Source organism: Polyodon spathula, chromosome 6 (genome assembly GCF_017654505.1).
Source record: "Polyodon spathula isolate WHYD16114869_AA chromosome 6, ASM1765450v1, whole genome shotgun sequence".
In the NCBI taxonomy this organism is placed as follows: Eukaryota; Metazoa; Chordata; class Actinopteri; order Acipenseriformes; family Polyodontidae; genus Polyodon; species Polyodon spathula.
The window spans coordinates 11,679,882-11,705,117 of record NC_054539.1 but is presented as its reverse complement, the minus strand read 5'-3'; the positions used below and the strand labels follow the sequence as shown (position 1 = coordinate 11,705,117).

General features: G+C 36.7%; 1 protein-coding gene across 1 annotated transcript in view; it reads right to left on the bottom strand.

Moving 5' to 3' along the window:
* khdrbs2 (KH domain containing, RNA binding, signal transduction associated 2) overlaps positions 1-25,236 on the bottom strand; it is a 109,941-nt gene that overhangs the window by 32,270 nt on the left and 52,435 nt on the right. Inside the window, exons 3-4 of the mRNA XM_041251538.1 lie at positions 22,084-22,200; positions 9,263-9,409 (exon numbers count right to left, since the gene is read on the bottom strand). Coding sequence (XP_041107472.1) covers positions 9,263-9,409; positions 22,084-22,200 — 264 coding nt within the window. The remainder of the gene's footprint in view (positions 1-9,262; positions 9,410-22,083; positions 22,201-25,236) is intronic.

The window sequence follows — 25,236 nt, the reverse complement described above, 5'->3', positions numbered from 1 at the left end:
CAGACAGCTAGGAAAGGGGTGCATCGACCCTAAAGTGGTACGCAATGTGTCAGTCATAGATTGGAGGAGACATACTGAACTAGCTATAGCAGTGGGCATGACTAAGGGTATAACTGGGGATATGACAATGTAATCTGTTCCTTTGATGTGGTTATGAGACACTGTCTGTGTTTGTCACTGATGGACGGCTAACACAATACTGGAGCTGTCGCTACAGGCCAGCATTAAGCCCGGACTACACTGCACCACTGTCACTGCAAATTACCTGACACCGGACCTGCACTCAGAGCACACACGGTCAGGAGAAGTGACCATGTCTGTGTTGTGTGTTGTTTTGTTTTGTTAATTATTATTTCGTGACTGAACCCCATGGTTTAAACGCTGACAATATCCATTGTTGGGTAGTGTCAACATTATTATTTCACGGTCTCAAACAGAGAAAAAGAGGAAAAATAAAGAACTGTTTTGAACCGTAACTTTGTGACTGTCGTTGTTAGAGCACCTGCATCACCTATTCATCTGAGCACACGTTCATAAAGGTATTATAAGAAAGGTATTATTTGAAAGATATGTTTTGGGTTTTTCAAGGTAAAAGGAATTAGCCTTCGATGCCTTCAGTTTGGGTTTTGTATAAAAGAAAAAAAAAAACGTGTTAGTATGTGCTCCAAGGGAGTTTTTGTTTGTTTTGATTTGTACATGCCTGTAAATAATAAAAGTGCGCAAACCGCAATAAAATATAATTAGGGATTCTTTTGGCACACCCACATAAAAGTGGTGATCGAGCCCCAGGATGTCTTGACTAGAAGGGATTCATCACAGAAGCTATAGATGACCTGAATAAAACATTACTAAAAAATTAATTGCCTCAGTACTTCAACTATCATTTTAAGACACTCAATAGTGGTTGTGAAAGGGGGGTCATGGGTATCCGCTGACAGAACAGGAGAGAGGGACACAGAGAGTGAAATGCCTTGTAGGCATCCAGTATTTATTTGGAAAAAAAAAAAAAAAAAAAAAAAAAAAACCCTGTGACACTACCAGGGATGTAAAATGAAAAAGAGAATACAAAAATGCAAAAACAAAACACAACTTCAAATCAAGGTTGCCATTATAACAGCTGAGTGCTGCTCCCACTGTACAGGGAGTTCCCCCCTTACACACTACTAAGTATACTCAACTAAACTAAAAAGCAATTCTTTATTCACAGCCATGACCCTGGTTCCACACACATTGGTCAGCGGCTTTGTTACCTAGTCATGCTCAGGCTCATCAGCCCGGGGGGGTGTCAGCCGCTCTCTTTTATAGCGAGATGTTCCGTCGGGACAAGCCCACCTAGGCTGTCTCAGAATGTTATGTGTGTGCTTACACATACATAGAACAATGAAATAAACTCCAGAATTCTTTTCCCTGAATTCATAAACCATCAGAATGACAGCGATTACAATGCAGTCCAAAACATTTCCTTTATAAATACAGGTCAAGGTCTCAAAATTTCGAAAAATCCACATGCACTAAAATAAAACACTGCTACTGTCACTTCTAGAATTGTGTGTGGGTGAGAAGGTAGTTACCGCTCTGACATTGTGGCAGCTTAACCATTTCAACTTGTCAAATACAAGTTGAAATACAAGTGACAGGACACCCCATTCCTAAAGTAAACACTCTATTCCTAAAGTTTTCCAAAATCTAAAGCTTAATTCAATAGTTTTTTTTTTTTTTTACTTCTCAAGTAATATAATGTGCTAGATTCATGGTATTTGTGGTGTGGAAGAAAATGTATGCTTTCTCCAGTAGTAAACTATACATTACATGGTTGTTTTGTGAACAAAGACAATGCACCTCAAGAGGCATAGTGTAAAGGGAATGCTACCTTGGATAGAATGGTTTGTAAATATGAAGTAAATTGGAGGAAAACAGTAATTTGGAGGAAAAAGTGAACGACACACCCTGGATTGTGTTAGTGCGCCCAGTAACCCCACTAGATTTTAAACTTTAAATTGTATTGTGTGTATCCTGCAGTGCAAAATAGTCTCTATACTTTGGCTGGTGAGACTACAAATTGCCTTGAAGAACTGCTTACTGCTAAATTAATGGTTCATTAAGTTCTGTAGATAAGCAAATGTATTTACATGTACTGCAGCTTGAATGTATTGGCTTTCTGTAAAATGTTTCCTTGTATCTTTTATATGCATTGAAATGTAAATGTGATGTTTGAATTGATTGTGTCTCTAGAATAATGACACTCTGCACTTTTAGATTTTAAACGCCAAGCCTTTGTTTGTTCTCACCTGTAGACTCTCGGGATCAGCGTATCAGGTGAACTCACCCAGAGGGGTAGGGAGATGTGCTTGTGTGCTGGGTGTCACTCCTATAGTCATACTGTTTACTGCCTTTTAATACATACTGATGGCTGCAACCACTGCACTGGTGTTTACCTGAATATTGCTCACACTGACTTTAGAATATGAACCTACTTGTTTTTTGTTTAGGATTTTTTCATACACAATTCCTTGTTGTTAAGGTTCAACGCAACCACATTCTACCCCAGCTTAGAAACTGCTGATCAGCTATATTTAGTACTAACAAAAAAAAAATAACATCCAAATGTTTGACTAACATTTAAAATGTATAAAATTCTATAAAATGTTTATTTTCTGATATTGTCAGACTTATGTATAATTATACATATAAAAAACTGAATATCTAAGGCCTGTAGATCTTAATCACATGGCAGTGCAGAATTGTGAAAAAAAAAAAAAAACACTCATGTGATCACTAACAACCAATCAGAGCACTTAGTTTTCCAATAATAGTTTATAAAAGTGCAATAGTTAGGCCCTTCTGCTGGGTTGATTTGGCTTTTACCCTTATCTTACTGACAGGGATCAGACTCACAACAGTGCATCGTACTACCCATTACATTAAGAGTAGAATATTAAAAGTACCTGTTTATGAAATACTCAATTGTAGATGAACTATCCTTCAATATTCAATAAATACGTGGCCTGTCACACCTTCGTTACACTGAGTGACAGGACCAAGCAGTATTCAGTTAACACCTAGAATTGACATTTTATCTTTCAAGGTTAAATTAAAGTATTATGATCAAATTTTTATTATATGTTTTGATTTTTGTGTAATGTGTTTAACTGTTATTGTATGTGCCGGTACATTTTTATTTATAAAACGTCATTTTGGTACCATTTTTTAAGCCAAGATACATCTAAAAAATAATACTTTTTAGATTTTCCCAGGGCTTTCAACAACATATATGAGGCAGAGTAAAACCAGCTTATCAACTTTTAAACAGCTATGGCGGATAAACTTTCTCTTGAATTCTTTTGACTCTGCAATCTCATTTAACACAGCTCTTGCCTAAAATTAGTTCATTCTTGATGCTCTATCTGATATTGAATTTCTAAAGGGCACAGAACAAAACAGAACAGAAAACATACAAATCCCACTGACACATATATGCTTTTGTGGCAAACGTTGATTACCATTGTGTTGCAAGATGGCTTTGTGGTGACGACAGGCCAGGAACTACACAGACAGACAGTGCTGGAATATAATTTAAAAATAAATAAAAATATTTAACAAAACACAAAACACTGGCCAAAACAAAGGCACGCTGGCCAAAACAAACAAACGGTGGATGAACCCAAACAAGTATAATGCAGATAACCCCCACACAAGTAACAATTCTTATTCCTTTGGCTTTAAATTATTTCTCCTCTCTCTCCCATTCTCTACTGCAAACACCCAAACCCTGTGAAACACTCACTATTTTATGCAGCTGTGCCGAGACTCGATTGCTAATCAGTCATTCAATCTGCAAACTACTTTGTGCACTCCCTGTGCCCAAATACTGATATACATTTTTCTGCATGTAAAATAATTGTGCAATCCCTGTGCCTAAATACAAATATATATTTGAAATCACTTGTGCTACATAGCCCACATTATACCCCGTGCACCAATACATACACACCCCTCATAAAACATAAAACACAAAAATATGTACAGGGACGGGGCAACCCACCACACATGCTAACACCCTCAGTGTTGTATCACCACCCCCACTTTAGGCCATTCAGTTGGTGAAAAGACATTCCAAAACACCCTTTTTATTTAGAATTATCAGAAAACAGGTGCTTTTGAAACCTACCTTCTTCCTGGCAGGCAGCACTGGCAGTACTGCCATTTCTGCCTTCCAAATGAGGCCATAATGCTGATAATTGTGAGTGCATTATTATCATAATTAACAATACAGCTAACTTTGTATTATTTTAATCATCATTTGGCTCTTTCTTCAATTGCTCATGGGTATAGTTTCGACTAGAGTGCAGAGTCTGCTTACTATAGATACAAGTACTGTACAATTGTCTGTCTATGGATGGTATTCATGAATGTTATCATCTGTTTCAGTAATGGGCTGTATAACATCAAATGACATTTGTCTTGACTTCCCATAGAGAAAAGGTTTTAAAAGTTTTCTGATAAAAGTCCCAAACTGTTGATATACAATGATATAATGAAAAATGTTGTGTTTACAGACATGCACTGCAAACTTATATTACTTAAAATTCAATGCTGCAAACACAGTAAAAGGTTAGAATAAGATGAGCAGTGTCCAGAACATCAGTATTTCAGATAAGATGTGGCAAATCACTATTACTACTCTGTATGTATCTAAATACAGAACAGTAATGGAATATTCACTGTCACTTGCATGTACATAAATAAATTTGAATATCGACATTTTGAAAACCCATATTAAGAATAATTTAATAAATAGGGTACTAAATGTTAATGTTGAGCACTACCTCATGTTGGCTTTAATTTAAAACTTTGACAGACACATGCATATTGTTATGCTTCCATATTTATAATTTGAAATTCTTTAATTGGATTTGCTGATTTCACTTTCTAATAATAACAATATAGTAATGGTCCTGGGGTGGGAGGATGGGTTAGGGTTAGGGTTAGGACAGCTCATACTTCACAAAGTCCCCATTCCCCTGTACTGTAAATACTGAAATACCAAAGAGAAAAAAATCCCTGGTAATAAACAGCATCAGCTTTAACCGCTGTACACTCTTTGGCGGGTCAGTGAACACCAATTCAGCTTCAGTTTTATTAGTGCCGGCTTCCCTTTGAATTATTTTGAAGTAGCTCTGTCGGTTGTGTTTGACACTTCAATGATTGGAATATTCTTCACAATGGCAATTGTTTCTGATGACATTTTTCAAGCTGAAATACAGGTTGCATATTGTGAAAACAACAGTAATAACATACTGAATTTTGACCAAATATCAAGTAGTATATGCTGCAGTAAGCTCAGTCACCTCTGATAAAATGGTATGTTGTTTTTCCTTATGGCACATAACACATTTCTGAAGGTTTATGGAGATGATAGAAATGTTACTGAGATCATTACATTGAATATTGCTCCAACAGATGAATAAATCTAATCTGGACAAAGACTGCAGACAGCTCTGTGCACCAGCCTTTGCCTTCAGTAATTAATTTCTAAACAGGGTTAAGATCCAAGTTAACAGGGTTAAGATCCAAGATCCAAAATGGCCTTTACATAAGACACAGAGAAATAACTATAAGGAGAGTAGCTGTCACAAAAGACAGACACAGGGGCAAAGTAAACAGGACTGGCAGCATTTGATTCAAGGGTTGGTACTGAGGGCTCAGATTGCATGTGGAAAGGGATCGCTCAATTGTGGTCCCTTTTGGAGATAAGGTCAAAATAGTATGCAACACTAAGGAGATATGTAATAATTGTAGCTGATGTTCTTCAGGTAATATAACATTTATAGCATTATATGCTGAGAAAAGGCCTAAGTGAAAGTCACTAGGTTATGGTTATAGGTTGTGGTATATTTGAGAAAGTTAAACCATGGTGTATAACACAAGGTATGCCATTGCATTGGTATGGAAACCTTGAATGATAGCTGGCATTTGAAAGCTTTATAGCTTTGCTGGGCAACTAAGAACAACATAATGACATGAAACTAACTTGAAAAAAAAAGAAAACACCTAAGGCTAATCAAAATAGAGACACAATGTTTTATTGAGTAATGATATGGGCCAGTACCTACTTAGGAACTTGTAGTAATATATAGTCTAATTGTAAGCTATGAGGGTTAGGGTTTGTTTTAGGGTTTGGTTTGGCGCGTTGAACCGATACAGCTTCCCTGTGTGAAAACAGAATGAGGTAATACTGAACCTCTGAGTCACACTGGCATCTACGCATTGCATCAGAAAGCAGACAGAGGATGCAGATACTGTCATATTTAAAGGACATGCTTTTAAAATGTAAAAAAAACAAAAAACAGATTGGAACAGAAATTAAAATATGAGACAAAGACAAAATGCATATAAACTGACATTGCAAAGATAAGACATCAAAGACTGCTGCCTCTAACCGGGTGTAAAAACTAATTTAGGAGCTATGTGTTTGTTGTTTCTACAGTCATACCTCCTTACTATCCTCATACTATCCGCTTCAGGAATTTTACACCAAACAAGATGCTCAACCTTAACTGCTCTAGACATAACTTGTTTTATGGACATCTGTGATAATGGTCGCAATTCATGCTTAAAATAACAAAGATATTGATCACTGGTTCTTATGTGCTAGATTTTATTTGTTAACCTCTATTAACCTCATGTTTATCCTTGTGACATCTTTTTTTTAGCAAGCATCAGCAAAGTTGACAATATTAACCACTTGCTCTTTCTGTAATGACATTCTGCTCTGAGCACAGTAGTTACTTCTGATAATGAAAATGAAACAACATCTGCTAGTTTTCTTGCTGACTCTTCTCATGATGTCTCGTGGCAGTTGCATGTTTCATGCTTTGGTGTTTGCAGCTGGTGTTTAATAAAAAGTCTAATAAAAAAAACGGCCATAAAGTTGACCTGTTGCGCACTTCTTTCTGCTATGTCAATCTGAAATTAGCAGTTTTGAAAGAAGAACATGTAATAGTACATTTTAATATATACAAATTATTACTGGTAATACAGCACACAATTAAAAATAAATCACTGTTTGAAAACCTAGTCGTCGTCCCCTCCCCCAATTAGCCAAAGTACGTAATTAAGGTAGAAGACCTGAAAGTAAAGGAAACCAACTGAGTTTTTTTTTAAACTTATTTCTGTAACAGCCAATGAAAATATTGTTTAAATTGTTATGTGCATAAACGCAAAGCAAGACACAGTAAGCTTTCCACCCATCTGTCTATCAGCTTGTTTTTACAAATACAGTCTACAAAATAATATTAAATAATATTTGAATCTGTAAAGGATAAACATGTTTTATGTAGCTTAAATACCTCTCATCTCTTGGTTGCAGCATATGACATTTTATTTATATCTAAGTGTTTTTACCTGGTTGCTTGATAACCAGATCTGTTTGCCTGTCACGTCCATAAAAACACTTTGAGTTCCGATACAGTCACATGTTTTGTTTTGTTTTAATAAGCCACCGTTTTTCATGTATGTTTTCCCCTTATTAAAGCATTTGTTTAGATTGATGAGTGCTTTTTCCAAACATAACTGTATAGCTATTTGCTGACAAAAGTGTATAATTAGAGAACATCCACTGCTGAAAGTGAGAATCTGAACAATCAAACTCAATAAGACACAGAAGAGTCTGTAGCTCTTGTGGGAGGATTGCTGTACTTGCAAGGCATCCTTTTTTTCTGACAGCTGATACAGTAGTTAAACTGCTGCATGTGCCTCAGGCACATATTCAAAAGTGCTGCTCTGTCACATCCAGACATCATGGATAAACTTGGAACTCCATTGCAATTCTTTGTTATTTACCAGTGAGAGCCAAGTGGAAAATATAATTTTACTTCCCTGGTGGAAAATACCACCAACTCGATACTGCTGACACTGCATGCTATTTTCAAAAATATTTCATTCTCTCCTAGGCTACAGGAGGTTTGTAGAGGAGACACAAGAATAAACACTTGGAAACCTCCATATAGCACAGCGACCCAAGGGATCAGTGAGCTTGGAGTGAGGCCCCATTAATATTAACATGGTTGGCAATCCAGACTAAAGCTGTGCTAATATTAATTAACTGCTCTAGGCCTAAAGACTTATTACATTGGAAACCTTCCTACACTTGTTAATTAAAAAACAAATTAGCTGCAACATTAACATCAAACAGTGAAACAGTGTAAATGCGTACCATATTACTGTTTGTAACATAACATATATATATATATATATATATATATATATATATATATATATATATATATATATATATATATATATATATATATTAGAAAACATATATGTTGCCGCTAAAGTCTGAAGTTAGATACTTTGTGTTAACTACGTTATTTGAACATTATCTAAGGCCATAAGCAAGATTAGTCTATTAAAGTTAGCTTGCTAAGTTCTTGGTGAAAGCGTTCGTTGCAAATGGAACTGCTGACAGGAGAATTTGTACTTTTATGATTACAATAAATTAAAATATAAAACGTCTTTAGACTTAACAACTTAAGAGCACATCGCTGGATACTGAGCATGGCTATTCATATTTTAGATACACTAGCGTAACAGAAAATAAAGCTTACTCTAATCACAGTGCAAATGCTTAAATCTAAAGCTGATGCACCGACTTACCAAGTTTATGTACTCTTTATACAGTATAGTGGCCTTAGGTTGAAGAATTGAAGTATAGAAAAGAATTACAGGGGTTTGATATTCAAGAACACAATGATATCGTGTTTAAGACATTGTGGTTTAACCAGGATCACAGGTACAGGATTTAACCACAGTGATTATTTTACGTTTTTCTATCACTGAACACATTTCACTATTTGACATTTGGCATAAATGTAAATAAATACCAAGGACAGCTCATACACACATCTCTGCCACTGCCATGGTTCATTATTCATTTGCAATTCAGTATTTTCTTTTTTGGTATGCTTTCCAAATATTGTGTATGAAAGGTTATATATCGAATATATATATATATATATATATATATATATATATATATATATATATATAAATGCAGCACTTGACATATATGTAGACTATACAGCTATCCTTTAGAATTAAACTCATAATAACATACAGTGTAGAAAATAATACCCAAACCACCACCTAAAATGTGGTGTACCTAAAACAGTTTAATATACGTTTAGTTTGTGTCCCCCTTTGTTTGTCACTCTGTTGCATTTATCTTAAGAATTATAGTGGAAGAAATAGATTCACTTACTGGAACTAGGAATTTTTTTATCTCCTCCAAGGCATGACTCATTCGAGAATAGGCTTCTCCAGGTGGAGCGAATACTTCAATTAACACATGCAGATCATTGTTCAAGTGGGCATACTTTGCTTCTCCACTTTTTCTAAGTGCTTCCTCCTGTGAACAAAAATATTTTAATACATTTGAAATTAGCACTCAGACAAGATTTTATTTAACTAAATAAAATACACTTTCCAATCAGAATGCTCATTGGGTTAGGTGGGAAGTGTTTTTTTCTTCCTTCCTGTAATAATTTAAAAAAATTGATGTGCATCAATCAGTGAATTTCATGCAATCCCATGAAGTTCTATGGTTTCAAAACCCTAACTTGTGTAGAGTTGGGCACAGCTCCCTGTTGGAGAAATAGCAATATCTGTTTTTTCTATGCTCAATATCCATATTGGTTAATTACAATTCCAAACGGATTTGCCAACATCTTGCTTATCATTATTGGTGCCTTTTGAAGAAGCATTGTCCCACTTCCTTCTCATAATAACTTTCCTAAACTGCCCAATTACCCAAGGTCATTGTCGACTTCAGAACACCAATAATTACAACCTATTGAGCATCTTCTTGCTTCAGCTACCCTTTTAATAGTACGCTCATAGCCTTGATTATTAAACATAAACTCACTTCAACAGTGAGGGATGACACAGACCTAAGATCACTCCTTCGAGGTGGTACCCTGTACTGTATATGGAAAGTAGGCCATGTGATTAGTGAATAGTGATTACTGATACTTAACTATTTGTCCAAGTACCAGAGATGTTTACTCCAGTATGTTTCTACCAAGCACAATCAGTGAATGCAAAACCCATTTTTACAGTAATGTCTTTAATAATGTAATTTCATTTGATTAGCTATTCTTTTTTATTCACTAAGTACACTATATTCCAATCAAGCCATAACACCTTGCATTCTCAATAGTTTGATTAAAATGTGATAAAATCAATTAAAATATACTGTGTGTGTGTGTGCGCGCATATATATATATATATTATATATATATATATATATATATATATATATATATATATATATATATTGATTGTTAACAAAATTTTTTGTAAACATTTGAACTTGACTCCGTTGTTTTCAACGTTACCTCTTTTCGTTTTTTTTTGTCTGTCTATAGACAGAACATAAGTATTAACCGGTATTTCATTTTGTTCGAACCCAGAACAGAAAAATATCAGCCGTTTGAGACTTTCGGAACCGAGCTGAAAAAACAGGAAAAAATCTGGTTTGAATCCCTGGTTTTGATGTTTTTATACTGTTTTTGTCTGAAAAGTACATCTCGTTTTTAAATACCGAAAGTTCACATTTAAACCACAGCGTAAGTAATCATATAGTCAAAATTCAATGAAACGCTGACGCCTGTGTATATCTCAATATAATGCAAATGATAATGTCACTACACCAGCAACACTTTACGGATGGCATGCAAATTGCATTTGGCACCTAATGCCAATCAATGGAATAAAATGATTAAATAACATTTTATTGTGTGTGAGACCCAGATGGCTTGTGGTGTCAAGCCAGGAAGTAGACAGAACACAGTATGGTGAGTGAAGGTGCTTCTGTACGGTTTATTATAAATCAAAGATGTAAACAAAATAAAACACTGATACCAAAACAAAACGGCACGATGGCCAAAACAGACAGGCAGATACCAAACACAGGGAACACTAACCAAACAAGTATAGTGCTGAGCTATGTCATCATGAGTAGCAATTGTTTTCTCCTTCTATATTTATTTCTCTCCCGACTCTCTCTTGTTCTTTCTCCTTGAATACCCCAGCCCTGTGTGAGTGAAAACTGCCTTTTTTTATGAAGCTGAGCCAGGACTTGATTGCTTACTAATCATTCAATCGAGTTCAGGCACAGTCTGCACGTGAACTACTTGGGCAGGGAAAGCAAGCAACCCTTCCCTGCCGACTTTAAACATCCATGCCCAAATACATACATTTAAATAATAATAATAACACACCCTGTGCATCAATACATACATATAACCTAAAATACCCACAGTGCACCAATACAGACATACATATAACATACAATATGCCCAGGGGTGGGTGTACACCGCCACAGTGTGGTGTTTATTTGCCTATGAGACTGACAATGGTTGGTATGTATAGGGTTTATTGTATCATAATATAAATCTTGATTATACTGTGTTTGTACTAAAATCCCACAATAACATGATATGGAAATTATTATCAATATCGAACAATACTAATATCATATCAAAATATCGATGTTGGTGCCCATCACTAAAAAAAAAAAAGTTTTGTTGCCATATACTGCAGTGAAGAATGAGAGCATGGTTTGCCTTTGTTTTTCATAGTAAACCCTATTGTAAATGTAGAATTAACAACGGGAGGTATTCCTTTTCTGCTAACTAGTGTTTGAAGATGTCCTTCAATTCATTGCATTGAGATTAATGCAGTTCAAATAAACAGATGTGTATAATGTTTTAATAGGTGGCAGGTGAAAGCAAGACAGCTTAACTGAGTGACTTTTTTTTAATATGTTTGAAAGTTTCAAATGTCTTGTCTCTAAGTAAAATATGATTTTGTTTCATAATTAATCCTGTTTTTCAGGCCTCTTTCAAAGATTAGAGAGGTGGTTTTGTCTACCGTAATACTTTTTATTATTCTGTAGTACTACTATTTTTGAAGGCATTCAGATATAAAAATGAGTACAAATGCACAGCAGTAATGGGAATAGGCATAAGACACTGATAGACTAAAGCAGGCAATCTAGATCATTAGAAATTCATCCCACCTGCAGTTAAACCAGACCTTAACCAGGCTTATATCCTCCAACCTACTACTATATAAAGAGGCCCTGATACTTGACAGTCATGGTAGAGCACACATTCATAAACCACTCATGGCTCTGGACCGTCTACTTTCCAGCCTCTCATGGACAAGAGTTATATTAGATCAATAGTAAAATCAATACAGTAATCAATTTAATGCCAAAGATAATAATTTCAAAGACACAGCTTGATAGATATCTTAAGGATAACCAGAAAGCTTAAAGTCTACATCAAAGACCAGGCAGCCCCAACAGCTGGTGGCAATCTCATTACTTCACAGAGATACCAGGTTTTATCCTACCACTAAAATTAGGTTGATGGTGCGTCATTGTACCGCTGACGTAATCGTCACGGTCATGGAAAGGTTACTGTATTCCATAATAATGACTTTTTTTTCTGGGGCATTTTACTTGTTTAGGTCAGTCAGGGGAACTGTCTATAATAACTCACTAGTCCCAACACTGACCTAACCTTTTAGCAGTACAAAGGGGATGCAGCTAGGTGAGTATGACCCCATACGCTGATGCTGACAAGTTGAAATGCTACTTGTTTGTTTTGTGTATTGGCAGGGGAGACCACGGGAGCTGAAGCTACTGAGCCAGCACTACCACCTGGATCACCTGCACTGTCACAGCACTGCAAACGTATTACAGCAACACGGAGCACAGGCACCTGCACCCTGGATGTGTATTTATTGTTTATAATTTTATTATTTTTTGTGAGAGGAAAAACGAGATTGTTTGTAAATAAACCCTCTGTTGTGGACACTGATTACTTCCTGCACCACTCACATCCTGCCACTTGGTGTCTTCGTGGGATTTTGTAGAGGGGAGGATGGACCCCAACATGATCACTGTGCTGCTGGAAGCCCTATACCAGCGGAGAAACACGGAGGAGAGCAGGAGAGAAGCCAGGGAAGCACAGTGGCAGGAAAAGATGGCACCGCAGTATGCCACCTTCGACAAGAGGATGGGGGAGCTGTGTCTGCCTGGCCCACTAGGGGACGTGGCGGCAGTGACGTTGGAGGTACCTTTGTTGGTACCCCCCAAATCAAAATAAAAGAAAATGCCATTGGAAGATGATCTTTAAGCCTAGATCTTCCCATTTGAGCGTGTGGCGGTGGTGCGAAACGGCCTCGGGAATGGTGGGCCACCCAACTTGCCCCCGCTTGATCGTGGAAGCACTGGTGGCTTACTGAGCCATGGTGGATGAAGCCGCCTTGGATTACGAACTGGTCAGGCAGACAATCCTCCAACGCCACACTGTCACCGAACAGACGTATCACAACATCTCAAAGACCAGCTAACCCAGCAGCTCTGCTCAATGTGGTGGTTGAACTGCTGGCCATTGAGCAGTTCAACCATGTGGTGAGAGCAGACACACAGGCCTGGGTCAGCTGCCACAACCCCACCCCGGTGGAACAGGCCATCTTCCTGGCGGAGGCGTTCAAGGACTCCATAACTTCGGCACTGTCCACCTCTCCCTCCTCCCAACCCAGAGCCCCTCTTCCAGTCTCGAAGACCCCTCCCCAAAGGGCACCCATCACCCCCATTTTACAGACTGCAGTAGTGTCATCTTGGATGAATGAATTCAATGGTCTATCGGTTTTAGACACCACTTTCAAAATGCCTACTGCAACGGTAATTGTATGCAGCTAATTAGTTGTGTGGTTGTGAGCTGAGGTCAGAACCAGTGTTCAGTTGTCATCTTGTGCAATGTTGCTGATCACAAGCCAAGTCATTCCAAATTGTTGTTCTGAAATTCTGCGAAGGCTATTTATTCATTCTTTATTTTTTATGTTATGGTAAAGTTCCTGTAATAATAGGAAAAAAAGACTTACAGATATCTGAATTATTAAAACATCAACCACCTATTCCCTAATAATGTATTTGTGTATATTGTGACAGCAATAAATAGAACAGCATTTCACTTTGACTAGCGTATGTTTTGACTAGACATTATCGTTTATATTTTATTTTGCCTATATTTATCATTTTATTCTCGACTGTGGCCAGGACCACAAGTCTTGAAAATGGTTCTCTTAATAAATAATTTGCTATAATATTTTTAACAAGCCTGATTCTTAGAACTTATTTAATTACTAGTATTTTAGAAAAAAGCTAACCTGAGTGTCACACTCCTCCACTGAAAAGGTGGCAGTATTTGAATGACACATTACTTCTATTGTGGTGAGTAGGTAAATCTTGATTCTTGCAATCTTTTGAAAACAAGTTAAGTGTTATTTTTAAGTTGCATTTTGACGGCTGTAGTTTTTTCTTTCTGGGATCTAAATAAAAAACACACAAAGAATTCCCTCAGGTAACCCAGAACAGGCAGGTGTCTGAAATGGAAAAAAAAGAGAACAACAAACCACAGAACAGACACTTTATCAGAGGTAAAACTGTTTAGAATTGAAAAAGAGTGCATATACATCACTATCAATATTACATTGTGATACTGGATTTTTAATGTCAAATCAGCACAAGCTATTATTATGCCTGCTTGTGTTTGAAATTGCTCTAATGGGAAATTAGAGAAGCTAAGTCTGATATTTAATTAGGGGCAACACTTCCATATGGCATCTTAGTGCATTGTATTATGTGAAAGGTGGCTTTGTATATTCCCTGTGAGTGCAACTGTTTTTGTATTCTCTAAAAGGTGCCATAATTTGAGGTTACAAACACAATAATATAATACAACAGATTTATCATTAGTGTTATTGAGAAACCACAAATTACATGAGACATGCATAACCATGCCAAGATTATGCTCCAGCAATAGAGCTGTATTGATTTCGTAAAGATATAGAGATAGCTGAGACACAAGTGTTTTACAATCAAACAGAAAATCTAGAAGCTAATCAGGCTCCTAAATGGGAAGAAATGTATTCCTGATAGAGAGAAACATACTGTGTTTCAGCTGACTGGCTTCAGTTCTGAGTTCAGGTTTAACAGCTGCTCTCTAGGTCTTTAGCCTTAATCTCTCAACTCACAACTCCTTTACAATGATTTAGTACTATGAATGTTACTTCCATTTAATTATGTAGCATTCTTGAAATATGTTTTCTTGCACTAATCAAGAAGATTAACAAGTATCTCACTTGTAGGCAGCACAGCTGATAAATGATCAGTTCTTTCTTCATCCATCATTACTGTAGATTTACATTGTACAGTAACTGCAAAATTTGCAGTTAAACACAGCTCATGTTTTTTGCACTATTTTTCATTGTACCATTATTATGTTGTGGTGGTGTACTGTAGGTTACTATTGCACAGTGTGTGAGAGTAGTGAACGGCTATTTAATACATTTAATCCTCATGTAGCATAGGTAAAATGTTCAGATAGGGTTGGAACACAAAATAAGGTAAGCTGAACAATAAGGTATACGATCAATATTGTAATGTTTGCTAACTATATGTCAGTCGTTATTTGTGCATAGGTTTTTTTGCGCATGGTTATTAGAAACAGCTAAAAAATTATATTCAGCTAAAAGTGGTGGTGGGGCGATAGTTCAAACATGGGCATTGACTAAGCAGTAGACCATTATATATATATAGTGTTCTGAAAATCAGTCCCAGTGAGCTCATCAGCCTTCAGGGCAGATTGTTAAGGCGCAAGGATGACTGTATCTCTCGGATACAAACTATTTCCCTGGGTACAGTTGCTTGCCTTCTTACTTGATCCTACTGCTTATGAAGCAGTCTGTACAAAAGGTCACATTCCATGTAATTACACATCAGTTTTCCATGCCAGGTAAAGTGCTACCAAAAAGTCCATATACATTAAAGGAAAAAAAGGGGGTGGCCGGTGAGCACCAAATAGATGTACAGTATAATATTTGTATTGTTGTGGATTGCCTGTAACATGCACAGCATGTTTGGAATACGTTTGTAATTTGTAAAGATTATATTGGTACTGTAAGAAATGCTGCTGAGAGCACTTGAAGGAGCTAATTATAAGATGACTGTTTATACTCTCCTGTTACATATTACATATTAGCAAAGCACTTATTCCTGTGCGAATTTTAAAAATCTGTATGGGTGGTCGAATCCCCCCTTATTCACTGGAGTAAATGCTTCATGAACTTGGAGCTATGAGTACCATCCTAGTAATTGGTAATGTAATGCTATTTTTAAAAAAGTGTCAAATGTCATTAATAACAGGACCAATATGGAGAAGCTGTAGTCACAAACACCAGGAAGACAATCACAGACAGACAGAAGTAATAAAAATACATTTCAAATACAATAGCCAAGCTACACTGTGCAAATATAAAAATCCAGTCACCAGTGCTTTGTTAAAAAGGATTAACATACGTTTGTTTCAATAATACTTTATAACAGCAATAGCAATTGAAAGAAATCCTTTTATCATGGAATAGGAATATTGTATAGTAATCTGTACCAAATTTTTTAGATAGGTCTGTACCAAAACAACACAAAATCTGCATATGTCTATTATGTCAGATCCCATGTCTAACAGCGGATCCAAATCCAGTCATCCTTTAAATAATTAAAATAGGTCCCTCTCTCGTATTTGTATTTTACGTATTTTTACAAACATCTAACAGTACGTACGTCTTGGTAAATTTATGTTGTAAAAAAAAAAAATGGTAAAGAGGGTCTTATTTTAATTATTTAAAGAATGGCAGTATTTAGATCAATCCGTCATTACACTGTCAAAGTTAGAAGAAGAGTTTGTAGAAAGTTGAAAAGATTCCACTGTGTACAACAAAGATGCACAGATTGTCCTTCAGGTCTGGATTTATAGGTATCTGTGTTGGGGTAAATGAATTTCCTCAAGGATAGCCTCTTGGTGGCTTCTCTGACCAATTCCTTTCTTACCCGGCTGCTCAGTTTGGCAGAACAGCCTGCTCTAAGCAGATTCTGGGTGGTGTCGTATACCTTCCACTTCTTAATGATTGACTTGACTGTGCTCCAAGGGATATTCAATGCCTTTGAAATCTTTTTAAACCCCTCCCCTTATCTGTGCCTTTCCACAACTTTAGGAGTTGTTTTGAAAGCTCCTTGGTCTTCATGGTAGTATCTTTGCTTTGAATGCACTACCCAACTGTGGGAATCTGAAATCATGTGAACCACTTTTATTGCACACAGATGGACTCCATTTAACTTATTGTGTGAATTCTGAAGGCAACTGGTTGCACCTGAGCTTATTTAGGAGTGTCATAGCAAAGGGGGTGAATACTTATCTAATGAAGACTTTTCAGGTTTTTATTTTTAATCGATTTGTTTTTTCACCACCCCCCCATTTTTTCACACTTAGAAAGTGTTGAGTAAGTTGTGTAAATCAAAGTGAAAAAAAAATCCCATTTAAACGCATCACGATTTCAGGTTGTAAAACAACAAACTGTGAAAACGTCCGGGCGGGGGGGGGGGGGGTAATACTTACTATAGACACTGTATTGGTGACGATAATACTGCTTGTGACTTCCCACAGTATCATTAAAAATGAACTGATTAAGTCCTAGTAGGAAGTTAAACTGATTACAAAATGCCATCAGCCTTAAAAATAAATTAGAGTGTGCATTTTGCTATTTAATTATTAAGTTGCAACAACATTATCTGCAATTATTATTTAGTCATTAAGTAGATTCTTTTATCCAAAGCAATTGGTGAACTATGCATCAGCAACTGCTGCAGTCATTTACAATAGGACCTCGGTTTTACGTCTCATCTGAAGGACGTTACACAAGGCGGTTAAGTGGCTTGCTCAGGATCACACAGAGTGAGTCAGTGGCTGGAACTGAACCTGGTAACAAGCCCCTTTATTTAACCACTGGACCACCAAGCCTCCTACTAGGTGGTAGAAAACCCCTAAGGGTGCTGCTACAAAAGCAAGAAGGATCCATTTCTGTAACGCATCAGAAGGACTATCAGAGTGGGACTGACAGTGCTGTTAGACATGAGATTTTGGAAAAATCCATTAACTTCCATAAGACTAGACTAATCTGGATTATTTATCCTCAAAGTGAACAGGAACTTTCATCTTGCAGTTCTATAAGTGCCTGGCTTCCACTGAGGCTGTTCACTAATGCAGCAGTAGCTGACAATGGCATCGTCATTTTATACAAGTGTAATGTGGAATGCTGATCCTGCCCAGAGTCTGATAAAGTAAGGATTATCTCTTGGGATCGTGATCAAGGAGTATGAAATGCTTCAGCAGGGAATGAGATACGTATAGTATATCAAGCCCTTAACAGCACCAAGTACAACACAGTAATTGAGCAAATACGTAATGAAAGTTATTAAAATCGGTGCCTTGGTTCCCTGCTTTGAGCACAGATATTGGTTGCTCATTCTTTTTCAGATGCATCTTGTTGTATACTGTATGTTTATAGCATTTTCAAGAGCCTAATATCTTGAACTATGAAGTGGGTATTTTTGTAAACTTCCTAAAACGGAAATTTGTCACAATACAATAGTCTCCACGTATAGGAACACCTCCTACGAGAACACTTCGGCTTAGTGAACAACCTTGTGGTGAAACAGAATTTTCCTATTGTAAATGCTCTGCCTAATGGAAGAGGAACTTTGCTTAAAAGAACACCTTTTTGGCACCGATAGCGATTAATTGCTAACCACTTCAAATACTGATACAATACTGTTTTGTAACCTGATAACTCACCATCATCAAACTCAAATTCAATCTTTTCAAAACTGACTCGTCAAGCGAGAGTAATCTGAAGCTGCCGCTGCATTTTTTAATGTGTGTACTGTGTAGGGGGGGTGCTGTGTTAAAATTGATTCTCGTATTCATAATTACTGTTAGAGTAGCTGCTGCATTTTTACCGTATGTACGGGTGCTTTGTTAATTTAGTTTTTCATTTATTTCATTATCATTAATTTGTGAGTTAGTTTATTATTACAGTTTATTAACATGCCTATTGTTTTTCTTACTTATTCTGTTCATTTCATATATTGATGCACGTGCATCATGACATAAGTAATAAATATATTTGTATTTATTGATTCATATCTTGATTGGCCTTGGTCAACTCTATCTTAGAGAACACTAAAGCTAAAATAACTCTTTGCTTGCCTCCCGATGGGTGTTCCCTTAGCCGGAGGTGACTATTTATACAAAGAAATAAATATGTCATGTGTGAGTAGAAATGCTCATCCTGGCTGAGTCAGAACCTCTCCCTTGACTGTTCTCACTTTACAGTCCTCACGCCAAATGTACAAGACAACACTCTGTGCTCTATATAAAAAAAAAAAAAATAAAAGATTGCATTGGGCTGGGCATTGTGGGACATATTTTCATCATCTAAATCCTTGCCAGTCTTTTTTTTAGATTTTATATTAAATAGCTGAATCAATACTGTAGTTCCAAGTGGGAACAAAAAACTTATGTGTTCTGAGACAAGTTATTATACAAAAAGTTGGACAGGGAAGTAAGGTAAGAGAACACTATACTGTGGAACTGATATATCCTTTAGAAATATCTAATCTAATACAACACGTGTTGAGACTTCCTGCCAATGTCAAACTTTATCTAAGGAAGGTAATTCTCCAAAATCACCTTTACATTTAAAGATTTATTTTATATACAGCATTGTTATATAAATGCTCAAAGAGTGATGTGGTAAATCCCTCATGGCTGTAAATTAATACTGTTGAGCAATCATTGCAGTAGATACACAGTGGTTTGAATTCTACGACACTAGAATAAACAACCACTCAAGCATTTTCTTTTTAATTATTTATTTTCTTACAAGAAGACTTCTCTTTGATAAATATATGTATTTATAGCAGGGTACAGGAAGGACGAGACTCACAAACTGCAGTGAAAAGTGCTGGGTGCGCACTTTAAGAAATAAAATGATACAAATAACAAACAAAAGGGTACAAGGGCAAAAATAAAGGCTTAACAAAACTTGTCCAGGCTGAGCAAAGCCTTCACTTAACTTTTACAAGCAAAACAGCAACACACAAATCACACACACACGCACACGCACACGCACACGCACACCTCCTAGAAGCAGGATTTCTGCCTGCTTTTATGCAGGTTGCCACTTCCCAGTTAGCACCAATCTGCATGAACTGGAGAGTGGCCACACCTGTGGTTGCTGGCAGAGACATTAACCCTGTCTCTGCCAGATCATCACAATAGCTATTATCAAGATGCACATCCATTACCATTGTATAATGGCCAGGATCCCAATTATTATTGGTTAGAGTATTGTATATTGCTCCTGTTATTTTGTATCCTATTTGTGGCCCTACATGTAAATAGTGGGTGTGGGTGTTGGGATATAGGGTTGTCAGGAAAGAGGTTAAAATGTGTGAGGATGTGGCTGAAGCATTAATTTAATGGTTGATGGTTAATTAGGCTCCAGCCACATGGTATATAAGGAAGTGAAAATCCTTTTTTTGGGAGTTGGTGCTTGAGAAGAGAGCTGGTGAGGGTTTATGAGCTGTGTGTTTATAAATGGTCAGTGAAGGCGAATGCCCAGCCAGACAGCCCAATTGTTTTAGTTTAACCTTTTATTTTGGCCCTTGTGCCTGTTTATTAGTTTGTGTGTTTTTTGTTTGTTAATAAACATACGCACCAGCGCTCTAAACTTCAGCTTTCTGTTCACTCTCATTCCTGATGCTGTCCTGTTACACTATTAACAAAGGATGTTTTGTGTGATGGAAATATGTTGACATTTTATGTTTAAAAAAACAAACAAACAGGAAAAATGTAACAAACGTATACTGCTTAGGTAGTTGCTATTTACAATTGTTGCATCTTCTTTCCAATAGTTATTAAGATGGATAAATATTTTACTCAGCTGTTAATATATTTTTATGACTGTTTAATCTTAGCAGTGATTTGGTATAATAGCTCATAAATTAGATTAATGGATTATTTTAACATATTTATCTCTTATTACGTAACAGGTATCTAATTGTTTTAGAAAGTACAACAGAACCTCCTTTATCCAAACCACTCTATGCTGGAGGCATGTGTGATAAAAGTGACTAATGATTTTCAGTTTTTTAAAATATAAATGTTTCAGTACTGGTGTGGCAGAGCAAAGCTCTACCCTTTAAATTGGCAGGGATGGGGTTAACTTCCCCTGCCTGCCTGGGTTTATTATGTTCAGGTGGCTGGGGTTGATTAGTTGATTAGGTTGATTAACGATCAATCAGCGCCCAGCCACCTGATATAAAAGGAGGCCTCTGCTTCTCATTTGGAGAGGGAGCTGAGGAAGCAGGCTGGTGTTTGTTTTGTGGTTTTTGAATTTTCTAAATCCAGTGAAGGCATTGCCCAGCCTGGAAACTTTATTTTTGTGAGTTTTGTTTTTGCTTTATTTGTGTTTGAGTATCTGTTATTTTGCCCTTGTGCACTTTATTTTTGTTTATTTATAATAAAATAGTTATTTTTTTGAACTGCAGTCTGTCTCTGGGCCTCTATCCACTCGCCAGCCTGCCACATTTGGTGTCAGGAGTGGGATAGCGCCACCTAGAGGCCCAGAGACAGACTGCAGTTAAAAAAAATAACTATTTTATTATAAATAAACAAAAATAAAGTGCACAAGGGCAAAATAACAGATACTCAAACACAAATAAAGCAAAAACAAAACTCACAAAAATAAAGTTTCCAGGCTGGGCAATGCCTTCACTGGATTTAGAAAATTCAAAAACCACAAAACAAACACCAACCTGCTTCCTCAGCTCCCTCTCCAAATGAGAAGCAGAGGCCTCCTTTTATATCAGGTGGCTGGGCACTGATTGATCGTTAATCAACTAATCAACCCCAGCCACCTGAACATAATAAACCCAGGCAGGCAGGGGAAGTTAACCCCATCCCTGCCAATTTAAAGGGCAGAGCTTTGCTCTGCCACAACTGGTTATATAATGGGGAAACTCCTCCAGAGTAGGTTGGATAAAAGGGTTAAAGCTGTAAATTATTTCCCAGTCATATAAATTAATGTATTTAAAGAATGTTGCCATACCTTGGCTTTATCCCTCATTGATCCTTTCCCTAGGATGGACATTTTTGCCCCTGTTTCTTCTTGTAACCTCTTCAGTGAGTTGCCTCGTGGTCCAAGCAATTTACCCACAAAATTAAACTGCAAAAAAGAAAAACGTTAGAACAGAATTTGTTAGGAGGATGATATTATATCCCTGCAAAAGTTTGAACACTTTTAGCAGCTGTCTACAAAATAATTAATTAACAAACCTGCATGTATACAGTTGGATGACTTGGTATCTTTCTGCAGGAGTCTTACTTTGCAAAAACTGAAACATGTTTTATTTGTTCTATTTGTATTATTGCATTGCATGACATAATGTAAATACGTAGAATTCAATTTATTCTTTATTTTAAAAAAATACAACGTTTTAGTTATGCTTATTGTACTAATTAGCCTATAGTTATTGTTAGTACTGCAATGTCGAGTACATGTCTCTCCCTGGAATGTTCTGCAACTGAAAACTAGAAATAAACATTAATGGACATTTTTCTCTTGCAAAAACTCTTTGAAAATAGGGTAACACTTTACATTAAGTGTCTCTAATTACTGTGTATTTACATCGTAAATACGTGTGTACTTACAAATGATTACAATGTTATTATGCATAGTTACAATGTACGCAACGTCTAAATTGTTTTGCACGATATATATAAGTACCCAATTGTATCAGAAAAGAGTTAGGTTTGAAGTTCGGGTTAGTGGGGTTAGGGTTAAGGTTCGGGTTATATTATGCAAAAAGAATAACACATTAAGTACATTGTAATTATGCATAATAGCATTGTAATTATGTGTAAATACATATATTTACTAAGTAACTACTATGTAAATACACAGTAATTAGAGATAATGTAAAGAGTCACCTAAAACAGAACCAGTGACTTATTTAGTGTTAATAAATACATTTCATCGATGACTGAAGTGATGTATTGATTTCAATATAGAAGAATTTATCATAGATTTGAACACATGCAGGTGTCTCTGGGGGTGGGCATACAAAAACCAACATAGTGATAACATCTCCACAGAAGAACACAAAGAGGATGATCCAGTGGTTTTCAAAGGTTAGCAAAAATGTGCTAATACCTACAGAAATATCAAACTGTACATCTTGGGAACATTTCAGTTCAAGAAAGTTGTTTGGTCAGTTTAAAACTATTACTTCTTTCTCAGCTCCAGAAAGCATCAAGAAGCATCTCATGCTGATCTATTGAAAGTGGGGATACAACGAAACGATGCTTACAGTTTAGACCACCTCGTGTGTCTTGACAATATCTCAGCAATAAGAAATGCAAATCAACTGAAAACAGAAACCAGAAATCATATAAGTCATGTAAAGGTTGCCGTGTGGGTAAATTAGCTAAATGGAGGGACCATGAAACAGAACATCACCTACATGTAATGTTTATTTGCTTTAAATAATTCCACCAATACCTGAAACACACTTCACAAAAGTATATTTTAGTGTAAGGTATAACTGTCAAGTTTCACACGGTACCTCCTCAATCTGCTGTCCCGTTATGTCCCTGCCAGTAAGCTGAGGTCCTCTGACTCTGGCCTGCTTGTTATCCCCAAGCAAAAGTGCAGCACACTTGGAGAACGCTCATTTAGCTTCATGGATCCGACTCTTTGGAACTCTCTCCCAGCTTTGGTGTGTGAGCTCCCACTGTCGCTCACTTTAATTTAACTCCCAAGACCCACGTGTTCTCTCTTGCTTTCCATGCTCGTTAAGCCTGGTATCTACTATTAGCTGCTGTGTTGCTGCTACTATTTCAAATTACATGTTACTATAATGTATTATGCACTTTCCGTTGTATTTAGTGTCCTATTTCATGTATTATGCTACTATCATGTATTATGTTCTTTCCACTGTATTCAATGCATTATGTATCATTTTTTATTCTTTTTTAATAAACTATATATCATGTATTATGCATTTCTTTGTATTTGAAGTATTATGGATTTTCTTGTTGTTACTGCATCTTGTAAAGTGTTTTCTGATGGTGGTTCACTATAAAATGTGCTATATAAAAAAAAGATTGATTGATTCAGTAGGGTGCAAATCAGACATTTTGTGAATCATGATACCATTGTTGGCCATGATTGTTTCTTGGTTTCACAGTATGACAATGAATAGTCATGTTGTATAACTATGAAAAGTTGCTCAGGTATGGACTTGCCAGATAATTTCCTGACAGTGCTTACCAATATAAATATGTTCCTTTATTATATACTGCTGCTCTGTGCAGCTGGGTTGCTCGCAGGCAACCATGTATCACTGCTTGAAGCCAACAAATGACACTGTGTTTGAGAGAAAATACTGTATGTGCAAAGGCCAATTAAAGCTCTAGTGTCATCCAGAGGTCGTGTGAAGGAAAAATGATGAGCTCCTCTAATACAAACTGGAAATCAAGCAACATTTTCCAGATGAAGCACTATTAATTACCAGCCCTGGGGCTCTATGTAACATTTGAAGAGTATTGTGCTATGGTCAAAGTTCAGACTATATTGTATTGTCACAGATATGGAAGAGTGTTCTACAAACACATTTCAGGGGTAGAAAATTTCAGAAATTTTAACATGCCTGGTCGAGCATGTAGCTTCAATTTTTACATGCCCAATGCAAAACTTTACATGCCCAAAGTATAAAACTAAAAATGTGAGCAGGTTTCAGCCTCTAGGGAGCCCTCAGTGATAGATGACTTCTTAACTGCATGTCCAGCTGCGTGCTTAGTGCCAAGAGTCTCAAACATCCAATGTCCCACAGCAGCATCTGGCTGAAAATCAGCAGGATGAGGTCCATCTATGCTGATTCTCATGAAGTCATTCATGGTGTCTGTTGAAAGGCGAGAGCGCAGTGGGGTTTTCAATCTGTTCATTGCACTAAACCCTCTTTCACATGCAGATGTACTTGGAGATAGAGCCAGCATTATTTCAATTAAGAGAAGAATATTTTTAATGTTCTCTGGCTTGGTATTGAGCAGGTATGTATATACAGCAAGCATACTGCAGGTGTTCTCCTTCATTTTATTTACAGTTACTTTTAGAACAATCCACTCATTTTGGGCACAGTCTTTTTCTTCATTACTTAAAATTGGCTGAAATTTAATTATTTCAAAATGTTGCAAGAGCTTC